Source organism: Platichthys flesus, chromosome 7 (assembly GCF_949316205.1).
Source record: "Platichthys flesus chromosome 7, fPlaFle2.1, whole genome shotgun sequence".
Taxonomy (NCBI): domain Eukaryota; kingdom Metazoa; phylum Chordata; class Actinopteri; order Pleuronectiformes; family Pleuronectidae; genus Platichthys; species Platichthys flesus.
The window spans coordinates 10,238,368-10,249,976 of NC_084951.1; the positions used below are offsets into that span (position 1 = coordinate 10,238,368).

Genomic DNA, 11,609 nt, shown 5'->3' on the forward strand with positions numbered 1-11,609 from the left:
CAACTTAAATACAAGTAGGAATATAAATGATATTAGAATTAAATATAAAATAAAAAGTATTTAAGGGGCTGTTTTGGATGATGCTACACGAGGAATGCTCTGTTTTTTTTCTGTCGTTTTTATTTTACATTTGAAGAACCCCCCTCCATCGGCAGAGTGGTTGCATTTTTTGGTGAACTATTCCTTTAAGAAGAAAAGGAAGCGGATGTGACGTCAGAGCCCTGCCTCCAAAACATCCGGAGCGTAGTTTCTGATTGTGTTATGAAAGAGTCGTGTCGGATGACCAGCGGGCTCCTTTGCTTATACAATAGCATGTGTTCAGCTGCAGGGCTGCTGCTCTCCTAGTTTTACACAGAGACGTTTAAAGAAATAGTTTCTGGAACAAGAAGAAGAACATAGAGAAGAAACATGGCGAAGAGGAGAGCGAGCGTAGGGACTCAGGTCAATACAAAGAAGTCGAGGCAGGTGCTGCCGGCGAAGAGCTGCAAAGCACAGGCAGCAAGAGCCAAGAAGAGAGAGGCAGGTAGGTCAAGCTTCTCATTATACTAATAAGTCACCACTACTAGTCTCTCTTCGCACATGCGACCACTGTGCATTCAAGCTTAGTGTGAAAATCAAAAGGAAAAACTGAGATCCTAAAGTCAGCTTGGTCCGTTTACCTGTTGCCCCAGCATAGGGCGGTGTGTGGTGAATTCTGATAAAACTTAGTTTTTTACTTGAAGAAGACTTATTAAATATACCATGCTAAAGTATTATTGTTTGTATGTGGATGTATACATATAGATACTGGCTGATTGTCAGTGTAGACTTAATTATGTAGTTTCAGTGATGCACATGATTAATATCCACTTTATTAAGTAGAGATATTATTAAATTATCACGGGGTTGGCTAATAAAATAATAGCAGTAAATGTGGCGTTTATTATAACGTTTATTAAAAGCTTATTATATACTTATACATTTTGCAAGCTTGGGGAGGAGGTACAACACAATTGATCATTATCAGATTTTCCAGGGTTTTGAATTCTGTGCTCATTCAGACGAGTTAAAACGCGTCTGTTATAAAACTGTAAACTTTAAATAAAAAAAAAAAAATATTCTGACATTTACGATGATAAATATCAATATTGAACGATATTACCTTTTTCAGCAGCAGCTTAAAGCCATTTCTTTTTGTCTGTTCTTTCAGATAATGGCCTCGCAGAGGAAGAGGAGAAGCTGGAGAGGAAGATCAAACCCAAGTCACGTTTGTCCTCAAAATTGTTGGCGAAGAGCAACTCTCCCTCCAAATGCAACACCAGCACCACCACCGATGTCAACACCAGTAAATACTTCCAGTCACCAGTCAAGGAGGAGGAGAGTGACAGTAAGGACTTTGACATGGTGACATCACCAGCACCTGTGGCTACTGTAAATGCCAAAAAATCTCAGAAAGACGAGGCGGAGGACAGTGAGGAAGACGAAGATGACTGGGAGGAAGTGGAAGGTAAATATCAGCTTTGAAAACCTCTTTCCTAAAGGTTTGTCATGTTATCTGTAAAGAAATATAGGTCAGAATAAGCTTTTTTCACAGGGGCTATAGCATTTATTTGATATATGCGTGTGTGTGCATGTGCGTTTGCGGTGTGTGTGTGTGGTCCCAGTATTACTCTGTTGTGTTGTTGGGGCCTAAATTACATTATACAGGCTTATCTTTCCTATAGCGACAAGTCCCCATAATAATGTAAATAATTTAATTTTAAGGTGAAAGCCTGTTTCAAAGTTCAGTTTAGTTTAGGGTTAGGCAGGTAGTAACGAGAGTTAGAGGTTTGAGTCTCGATCAATGTAAGACAATGTAATGTTCCCTGAAGTCATGGAGATACTGTGTGTGTGTGTGATGTGTGTTTATCAGAGCTAGAGGAGCCACTGGATCCAGCTGAGGCACTGGAACCCGTCCTGCCTTCTCAGCCCGTGGAGATAGAGATAGAGATTGAGACACCAGAACTCAGGAAAAAGTGAGTGACTCGGTTTACTGTGTGTACATACTACATCATTATTATTGTAGCCCACCCATTCATCTGCTTTATTCTGTTTATCTGTATTTTTGACAGAAAGAAGATCCAGGCAGAGTTTGAATCGTATCTGAGGCGGATGATGAACAAATGCAAAAAAGACCTGCTGATAGACACACACAAGGTGAAAACACACACACACACACAGCACTTTACCTCGTCCCTCATGCTGCTTCAAGGTCTTGTGTCTACACTGTGTTCACTGGAATTGGATTTTTTTTGGATCACAAACCTCTGATTGTGTCTCATCAGGTCCACCTCATGTGCCTGATAGCCGGTGGAATGTTTCGGAACCGTCTGTGCAGTGAACCAGACCTGCTGGCCATCACTCTGTCGCTGCTGCCTGCCCACTACAGCAATGTCATGAAGGAACGCATTGACCAAAACTACCTCTCCGGACTGCTCAAATGGTGCGTCCCTTTATATCACACTGTTAAAAAGCAATGTGTGGGAATATTTCAATGGAGACAATGAATTGTCCATGAAAGTGACACTCTTAAAATAAATAACCACTTTCTTCTTTCAGGTTTAGAGCAACATTCACCCTCAATCCCAGTCTTTCCTGTGAGGAGCGTCCGGACCCCCGGGCCATCCTGGAGAGGCGGCTGGCCAGCCTATCAGCCAGGAACCACCAGGATATGACTCAAGTTGGTATTCTGGCCCAAAACACGATCCATTTTATGAGGTGAAATACAGCCTTTGTGTGAATTTACAAATGGTGGAGGTCATTAGTTCCCTGTGTTTTGTGTTTCCTGCAGCTGTTCCTGTTGGTGCTGAGGTCTCTGCAGCTCTTCTGCAGATTGGTTGTTTCTCTGCAGCCGATTCCTCTGAAACCCCCATCAGCAAAGGTACCAACAAGCTGTTACTGAGCGCTTTAGAGGATTCAGGTGTTAAAACAGCAGCTGTACTCAACCTGCAGATACACTTTAATATAGATTTCTGTCCTCCGCCTTCTAATGTAGTGGTCAGTATGTTGGTGTCTAGAAGCCATACGAATATATGAGATTTCCTGATTAACATGCCTGTCTTTTTTTTACGCCCCAATATCGGTTAGAATGATAATAGTAATATCTTTATTTGTATTGCATTTATCTAAACAAGGTTACAAAGTGATTCACTATAGAGTCAATGGTAAATAGGGTAGCAGCCCCCAAAAGTCCACAGTCTTCAAATGTCTTGTTTTGCCAGAACAGAAGTCTGGGGTTTTAACGGAACATTTTGACATAAGCATCTTCATCCTAATGATTACTCAACATAATTAATTTACATTTTGTAATAGATCTTCTACACAATTTTTCCATGTATCCCGTGGAAACTGCAGTAGTATCCTCTGGGCCACGAGAACACATATTTTGGAATCACTGGTCTATACTGAATAATTGTATGCATTTTTTAATATCTTAATCATCAACAGTATAAATACAGAAACACTTTGTCTGCTAAAAATATTTCACTCTTGTTTTTGAGTGTGAATGCTCATTCCAATATTTTGATTACAGGATGTTTGCTCGTGTTTGATTTTAATAGGCTTTTGTTTTTACAAATACTGAATGTGTCTTTCATTTCTTCAGGGCAAAGGAGCTAAAACATCTCCCGGTGCCTCAGGAAAAAGCAGCTCAAAGCAAGAAACCTCCAAGACCAGCTCTTCTCAGCTGAAGGTCTCACCTGGCACCAAGAGACCAGCTGCAGTTGGAAAAGTCAAGGGAGACAGAGGAGGAAAGAAAGCAAAGAGAAAAGAAAAACCGGAGAACCAGAAAAGGGTTATAACATCGGGAGGACAGAGACCGAAGAACTCAAAGCGCCGCACTATCGCTTCAAAGGTCAGCTACAAGGAGGAGAGTCAAAGCGAAGATGAAGAGGTGCTTAGCGATGAGGATGAGTTTAAGGCAAGCAGCGAGGAGGAAAGTGAGGATTCAGAGAGTGAAGCTAATACATCGAAGAGGAAAGGGAGGAAAGTGATAAACAATAAGAACACTGCAGGTAGTGGTGGAGGGAAAAAATGTATAAAAGCTGAGGGGGACAAAGAGTGGGAAGAAGAGGAGGACAATGAGGAAGGAGGAGAAGGAAAACCAAATAATGGAACGAAGCGAAGGATTGGCAAGAAGACAAAGGCTCCTGGAGCGGACGAGTGGTTGGAGGTGTATCTAGAAAAAACATCTTCCTGGGTTTGTGTGGATGTTGAGCGGGGTGTCGGGATGCCTCATCTCTGCTCCCAGAATGCAACATCTCCAGTGACTTATGTGGTGTCGGTGGACGGGGACGGATTTCTGAAGGACCTTGGAAGGAAGTACGACCCTACCTGGATGACATCATCCAGGAAGAGACGGGTGGATGAAGACTGGTGGGATGAAACCCTCGAGCCATTCCTGGGACCAGAGTATGAGAGGGACAAAAGGGAGGACAAGGAGGTGAGAGACACAGATCTATTTTATGCCCCCCTGCCCTGGAGCAGACTGTTGATTGGGGGGGGCTTTCTGAGGGACAGCTGCAATACAGTGGGCCATAGTCCATCACATTACATTTCATTTAGCTGACGCTTTTATCCAAGGCGACTTACAATAAGTGCATTTCAAGGGTACAAACCCAGAACAACAGGAGTCAAGAAAGCACTATTTCAAAACTACAAAGTGCTGTAATTAAATGCCATTTAAGTGTTTCTAAATTGATAGTTTAAAAAAATATATATACATTTTTTTTTTTTTTTGGAGGGCGGGTCAATTTAAAAATGAATGGCGGGCCGCAGATGGCCCGCGGGCAGTAGTTTGGACACCCCTGGTGTAGGGGAATAGGACCCCTGTAGCAGCCCAGTGTATAGTCAACCATAGACATAGTCTTGACTTTCCCCCATTGTCCAGAAATTTAGCCAAAATATCCCGGATTCGAACGCTGCCATCTTGCACATATGTAGCCAGAGTCTGTGCAGTCGCGATAGGGGGATGGCACCAGTGTAGTGAGGTCCCGTCGAAATACACAAGCTCGACCAATCGCGAGTCAGTTTCAGCTGTCAATCATGACATCTAACCCCTTTTTATAGCATTGGATAAGTAGCTAAAACCAAACTTGGCAAATCATCTGCACAAATCATTTCTGTCAATATAAAATGACAGAAACAGTTTTAAAAGAAATGAATAAGCTTTCGACTATGACTTTTAAATTTGTCCCATTTAATAACATGGAGTAGGTGGGCTTTATGACTTATTGCTGCCAGCCACAAGTTAGCGGTCGAGGCGCTTCATCTTTGCAGAGCAGTCATATCGTCCATCTTTATATACAGTCAATACAGTCTCTCAGTGAACATTTGAATTGAGTTCATATAAATGAGACATGTCTCATTCTCAGCACCCTTTTACACTAACTGATACCACCCACCTCTCCTGTCTGTGTTTTTTCCATCCAGCTCCAGAATAAGCTTATAAACAAACCCCTGCCGATCTCCATAGCGGAGTACAAGAACCACCCACTGTATGCTTTAAAGAGACACATGCTCAAGTATGAAGCCATCTACCCTTCAACAGCAGCTGTACTGGGATACTGCAGAGGAGAGCCGGTGTACTCCAGGTCTGTACCACAGTAGAGAAGTCAGCTGTTCATATGTATTTGCTAAATCATAGCTGAAGATGCACTGCATGATAGGCATTTGTATAATATAATCTGTGTGAACCTAGTTTATGAGGGAAACTGGTTTGGATATGCTAACGTGTGATTTCTAGTGAAGTGAGTTGCTGTGTCCCAGTTCAGGGGCTGGATCCTCAGCTCCACATTTCTAGAACAAATACAAATTACTTCTTAAGATTCATTCCTCCAGATGTGTGAGGTATATGTTCATCTTTTCTCTGAATTTGGAGCAGTCAACCAATGTATCCTCTGTAGGTCCCATTGCCAAACTCCATGTGTTTGATTTACCTGGTATTTGCACACTTAAACTAAAAGTAAAAAAAACAAAAAGGAAACAGTTGTTCTCCATGAATCTTGGAGGATTGTACATTATAATGAATTGATATATTAACCATTAATCTGGTAGATTTTGGTTCACCACTGGTATCAACATGGAAGTGCACTAGTCATAGTTGTATGTGTCCACCTGGTGGTGCTGTAGGATATTTTTAAAACCCTTAATGTGATTGAAGCATAGTTTTCATCTCCAAAAATTAACTACTAGCTATGAATTACCTATATCCTTTAGTGTTTGTTAGGCTCTGTTCATGAAGTAAATACCTACCAGTATTTACTTCAACATGATAAATGCATGTTTTGTCATTATGTGATCTTGTTTAAATCTTACTCTCCAGGGATTGTGTGCACACCCTCCACTCAAAAGACACATGGTTAAAAGAAGCTCGGACTGTCCGACTCGGGGAAGAACCGTTCAAAGTGAGAGCGAAAACTTTTCTCCTCCATCCATCATGTCTGTTATTTCAGTTTGTTTTATATCTCGCCAAAATAATTAAGCTGAAGATATGTTATTTTTTTCACCAAAGAAAACTATGATTTAAGGAACATCCAAATTAAGACTTCAGTCTGAACAGTAAATCAAAGAAAAAATGAGCCACCATTGTCTAGGATTGCATGGATTTACCCAACTATGTGGCGCCTTATTCATTTTCAAGGGTAGATCTCCCTTTTTTTCATGGGTTATTCAGGAAAGGAACTCATAGCATGCAGCTTGACCTCTTAGAAGTTTTCCCACAGCCGTCACTTAAGTTTGAGACTGAGAGAAGCCATGTACAGCCAGATGCACATTAAAGATAGTGACTGTGAATGTGCGGCTTTGCAAGCTAAGTATTTTGTCAGTAGCCTGAAAAAAATGTATGGGATTGTTTGTGATGTCAGTTTTTAACATAATTTCCATCTGAGCTCAGTGCATCAGTTTTTTAATAAGGCAGTGATATTTTGCTGAGTAGAGGAGTGTTGAATAATTTGAGGAGCAGTGATGCTATTAAATCTCAGTTTGTTTGAATTGGAGCAATGAATATGTGGTGACATGGTGGATTAGAGCAGAAACCTTACCCGGGTGTCAGCACTTTAATATTTTAGCCAGTCAGCACCATTTAGACAATAATAATAGTAACAGAATTAAACAGCTTAAATGTCAAGCAAAGATTAATTAAAAGAAGGGAATTATAAAAAGGTATATAATATACAAGTCAAATGAAAATAGGGGAATACAAGATAATGTGGTGTGTACACAAATTGCCCCACTAGTTCCATTTTTTTATTCAGTATTCACAGAAACATGATACTTTTCTTCTAGTTAATTCCCTGACAAAGTGTCTGTCTCAGATGAGAATCAAAAGTGTTTGTTGGTCGTCTGAACTCGGTCAAGTAGATATAGATAGAGTGTGAATATTCTCTCCATTGTCTCTCTTTCTGTCAGATGGTGAGGGGTTTCTCGAATCGTTCACGCAAGGCCAGGATCAATTCAGAGCTGAAGGAACACAACGACCTGGCTCTGTTTGGAGAATGGCAGACTGAAGAGTACCAACCGCCTATAGCTGTGGATGGGAAGGTAAAGGAAAAAGAGTTGATGTGGAGACTATTATTCAAATTTTACAGCTATGTTATCAGATACAATCAAATATCAGAACTTCTTTACTTCTCAGCAGAGCTCACAGTGTTACTAACCTGTTGTGTGTGTCTGCTCCCATCAGGTTCCCCGCAACGATTTCGGTAACGTCTACCTCTTTAAGCCCTGCATGTTACCGGTGGGCTGTGTTCACCTCAGTCTGCCCAACCTGCACCGTGTGGCCAAGAAGCTGGACATGGACGCCGCCCCTGCGGTCACAGGCTTTGACTTCCATGCAGGATACTCACACGCTGTGTAAGTCAGCACATTTTTATCTGATCTTATCTGCTGGGATGAGATTAATTATAGCAATTGAAGTGAGGGATATGATCAGTATAGGAGCATTTTAACATTATTTAATTTAATTGTTTCCAATTATTGGTTCTTATTTATCATCCTAGAAAAAAGACATGTTCACTGTCTTTGCATAGAATATTCACATTATGTTCATTTTAAGCAAAATCTCAGCATACATGTCAGACAAGTACTTTCTTCCTACTTATACATCTTTTACACGATAATGTATGACCAGGTTTTTTAAACACAGGTAAACACACTAACTCCTTTCCCCTTGCTAAAAGAAGAGTTTGCCTTTATGTTTTCATGTTCTTCGTCAAAAACACATCGACAACTGTGCGCTTCCATCGTCTTGCTGTGTTCACCTGGGTTTCTCGTTTCCATCAGTGACGAACGGATCGTTTGCTGAGAAAATGTGTGTCTACTGCAGAGTCAATTGACCTGGGAGTGAATGCTAATTGTCAATTGTGTGTTGGTGGGTTTTTTGACCCCTGAAAAAGGAGCTTTAATCCCACATTCATCGATCTACCTCATGGGTCTCTGTTGATTTTCTAAACTTTAGTATTGACATTTGTTTTATCGGTGAAATGGGCTTCAAAGTTCAGTTTTTATCACCTTATGTAATTTTTATTTTCATGTGTGAGAGAAATTGATCTGAATGATCAGATCAGTCAGTTTCATACAAGCATTTTTCTGTGTGTTTCAGGACTGATGGTTACATTGTTTGTGAAGAGCATGAGGAGATTCTCAGAGCTGCCTGGGTGGAAGAACAGGAGATTCAGAAACAGAAAGACAGAGAGGTTTGTGTGTGTTCATGAAAACTTCTGCGACATAATTTCCCATGAATATGTTTCACTTTTAGTCAGATGTCAGGTGAAACCTCCGCCTGGTTGTTTTTTTTTAGGTCATTATCTGATGTGGATGAAACTGACCAACAATTCTGTTTCCTTTTTGTCTTTTTCTCAACATTCTGATGACAATACACAGTCCCCATTTCCCTACAGTACACCTTTGTCTTGATGATTCATCAGAGGGTGTAGATTAGAAATTCCAACTTGCTGCAGGAATTGTTAGCATGAATTGACATGGCTTCAGTAACTTCCATTGCTGCAGCCAAGCTTTAGAGTCACAGGTCATCGGAAAATGACAATTCACTCATTATCTACTCACCACTCTGTCGATGGAGGTGAAGTGTCCACACAACACTTCAGGGGTAAACTTTGCTGCAGCAGAATCCGTTACAATTGAAGTCAATGTTGAGGCCGTCTTCAGATGTTATAATTCAACAGCAAAAAAACATAGAATCCCTCCATACTGCTGGTGTAGTGTCATCCAAGTGCCAGTCACTTTCACATTCACATTAGACTCGAAACAAGGTCATTTAAACTGTGCTTTAAGCCTTAAAGTCCACAGGAATAGCTATAACACAGTGTAAATGACTTTGTTTCAAGTCGAATATGAATGTGGGGACTTGCGGACACTTGAATGACACCACACGATTAGTATTGAGGAATGTCATGTTTTTCTGTTGTTTTATTTATGACTCAAACACTTCACCCACCCATCCATTGGCATAGTGGTGAGTAGATAATGAGTGAATTGCCAATTGAACTATCCCTTCAAGTTGACTATTTTTCTTAATCCCTGAAAGAGACCTATTGTCTTAAAAATGCACATGATTTCTCGATTGTTGATAATCTAATCGGTTATTTGAAGCCTCCTCAGGATCGTCATGCTTAATGACGCTTTTCTTCTTCTCCACTTTCCAGAAAAGAGAAAATAGGGTGGTCTCCAACTGGACTCTGCTGGTGAAAGGACTTCTGATCAGAGAAAGACTTAAACAGCGCTACGGCAAAAAGAACCCAGGGTTGGGGAGCCTCTCTCAGGGAGACAACAACATTGACCTCTCATCTGATGAGGAGGCAGGTGAGGATGAAAGTCCCGAAGCTAAGACTGCCTCTGAAACTCTGGCTATGTCCTGGCCTCAAAACCGACAAGCAGAGGAGGAGGACAGAGGGACCAGCAGTGGACTCAAGAAGAAACAGAAAACAAAACGAGAAAAGAAAGGACAAGACACACATTTGTTTCCCTTTGAGAAGGCGTAATATTGGAGATTAAAAACTGTTGATGAATGTTTTGATGCCTCAAGGCTGATAACTTGTTTCTGATAAGTAGTTATCATGCCTTTCAAGATTGGATCCAGTGAGTCTTAGGGACAACAGATTTGAAATAGTTTCAGTAAATCAGGTCAACTCTGAAAGGGAAGAGAGGATGACAGAAACAAAGGAAGGAGGAGAAGAAGAAAGATAAAAACATTTTGTTGAGAACAGATTTTCCGACTGGTCATTTTCTTTCGGTGGTGATAGTGTGTGCAATAAACCTTCTCCACTATCATCGTATCTGTTGAATCTGGAAAACTGAGAGGTGCTTTCTGAACAGTAATATTATATTGTCTTGCTAATTATCAGTGGGGGTGCTTAAAAAAATCCTATACAGGGCTGGTTTGAGCCCGGTGGGCATAGTTTCCATTTCTACTGATGCAGCCGTATTTGGAAGATGACGTAAATATCTCTCTTCTACCTTCTGCTGTTTCAGCTTATAATGATCAAATTAGAAGGTTTCTCCAGTCTTGCAAACTTGAACGGCACACCAGTGTGACTAAATGGGTAACTGTCGTCATTACTGTTTTGGTTGTCCACTGTTTTTAGCTCAACCACTGTGAACATTTGGGCTGATGTGAAAGACTTCGGGTAGTAGACGACAAAAAGTACCCCATGTAAACCTTTTCAAAACGGTAAAATGTAAATTTCAGATTAAGTCGTCTTAGCTCACACTCCTTTGTTGTCAGGATGCTATATCTCTGGAGGTTCACTGTTTTGTCTGGTGTATCATTGTCAACTTCAGCCTCTTTATTTAACACACTTGTCAGTTTTACGCTGTGTGTTGATATGTTTCACAGCAGCTGTAGTATTAAGCAGTTTTTGTATGAAAGGTATTTTTGTAAGAAATGTCTCAATGCAAGTAAAAGCAAAACAACTCAAATAATTGTCATTTTTCATTGACTTGTGTGTAATTTTCCGAAACATTTCCAAAATGTGAATATATTTCAAAAAGATCATGGTGAGCATTTAGAGAACAGTAAATCTGTGGCCATAAATATTTTTTACAAATTTCAAAATCTCAAAGCAGCACATCATTAGTTTATAAAAATGTAAATAATGATTTGCTGTGAATCACATTTCCCTCATGTGACCATGTGGTGATTTGACGTGTGTTGATCTGAGATGTATCCACTCAGGCACACACTGACCCAGGGGTTCAGAGCTTGATGCCAAGATCAGTCCGGCCAATACTTATGACACAGTTCAGAAATTTCTCCTAAATTGAAAATTCACAAAGATCCCAGTATAAACTTTTAGTTTCAAAATAATCTCTGTCATCATCCAACAGAAACATCTTCTGCATTAGTCGATGTATCTAACTCCTCAGCAAATCAAGACCAATTACCAATGCATTAACCCCAGAAGTCGGACCCTCCACTTCTCTTTTCGGTGCCGATGAGAAGCACAGCAGAGTGTCATGCATGGTTTATGAATCCATCGATCCTATACTCTCAACCTAAAGCACTTTGAATGCTCCATTTAGATTTAGAGCCGCAACACCTGCAGTTACATTCCAACCTCTGCCACCTGCTGTAC

At 40.6% G+C, this 11,609-nt stretch overlaps 1 protein-coding gene across 1 annotated transcript; it reads left to right on the forward strand.

The window, feature by feature from the left end:
• Window positions 1–259: 259 nt before the first annotated feature.
• On the forward strand, window positions 260–11,008 carry xpc (xeroderma pigmentosum, complementation group C). Its single transcript, XM_062392723.1, has 14 exons — window positions 260–523; window positions 1,190–1,486; window positions 1,892–1,994; window positions 2,091–2,175; window positions 2,304–2,461; window positions 2,578–2,698; window positions 2,810–2,899; window positions 3,623–4,459; window positions 5,449–5,609; window positions 6,341–6,422; window positions 7,426–7,557; window positions 7,700–7,869; window positions 8,618–8,711; window positions 9,681–11,008. The coding sequence occupies exons 1-14, from the start codon at window positions 409–411 to the stop codon at window positions 10,014–10,016; spliced, it is 2,781 nt and encodes a 926-aa protein (XP_062248707.1). The 5' UTR covers window positions 260–408; the 3' UTR covers window positions 10,017–11,008.
• Window positions 11,009–11,609: the final 601 nt, after the last annotated feature.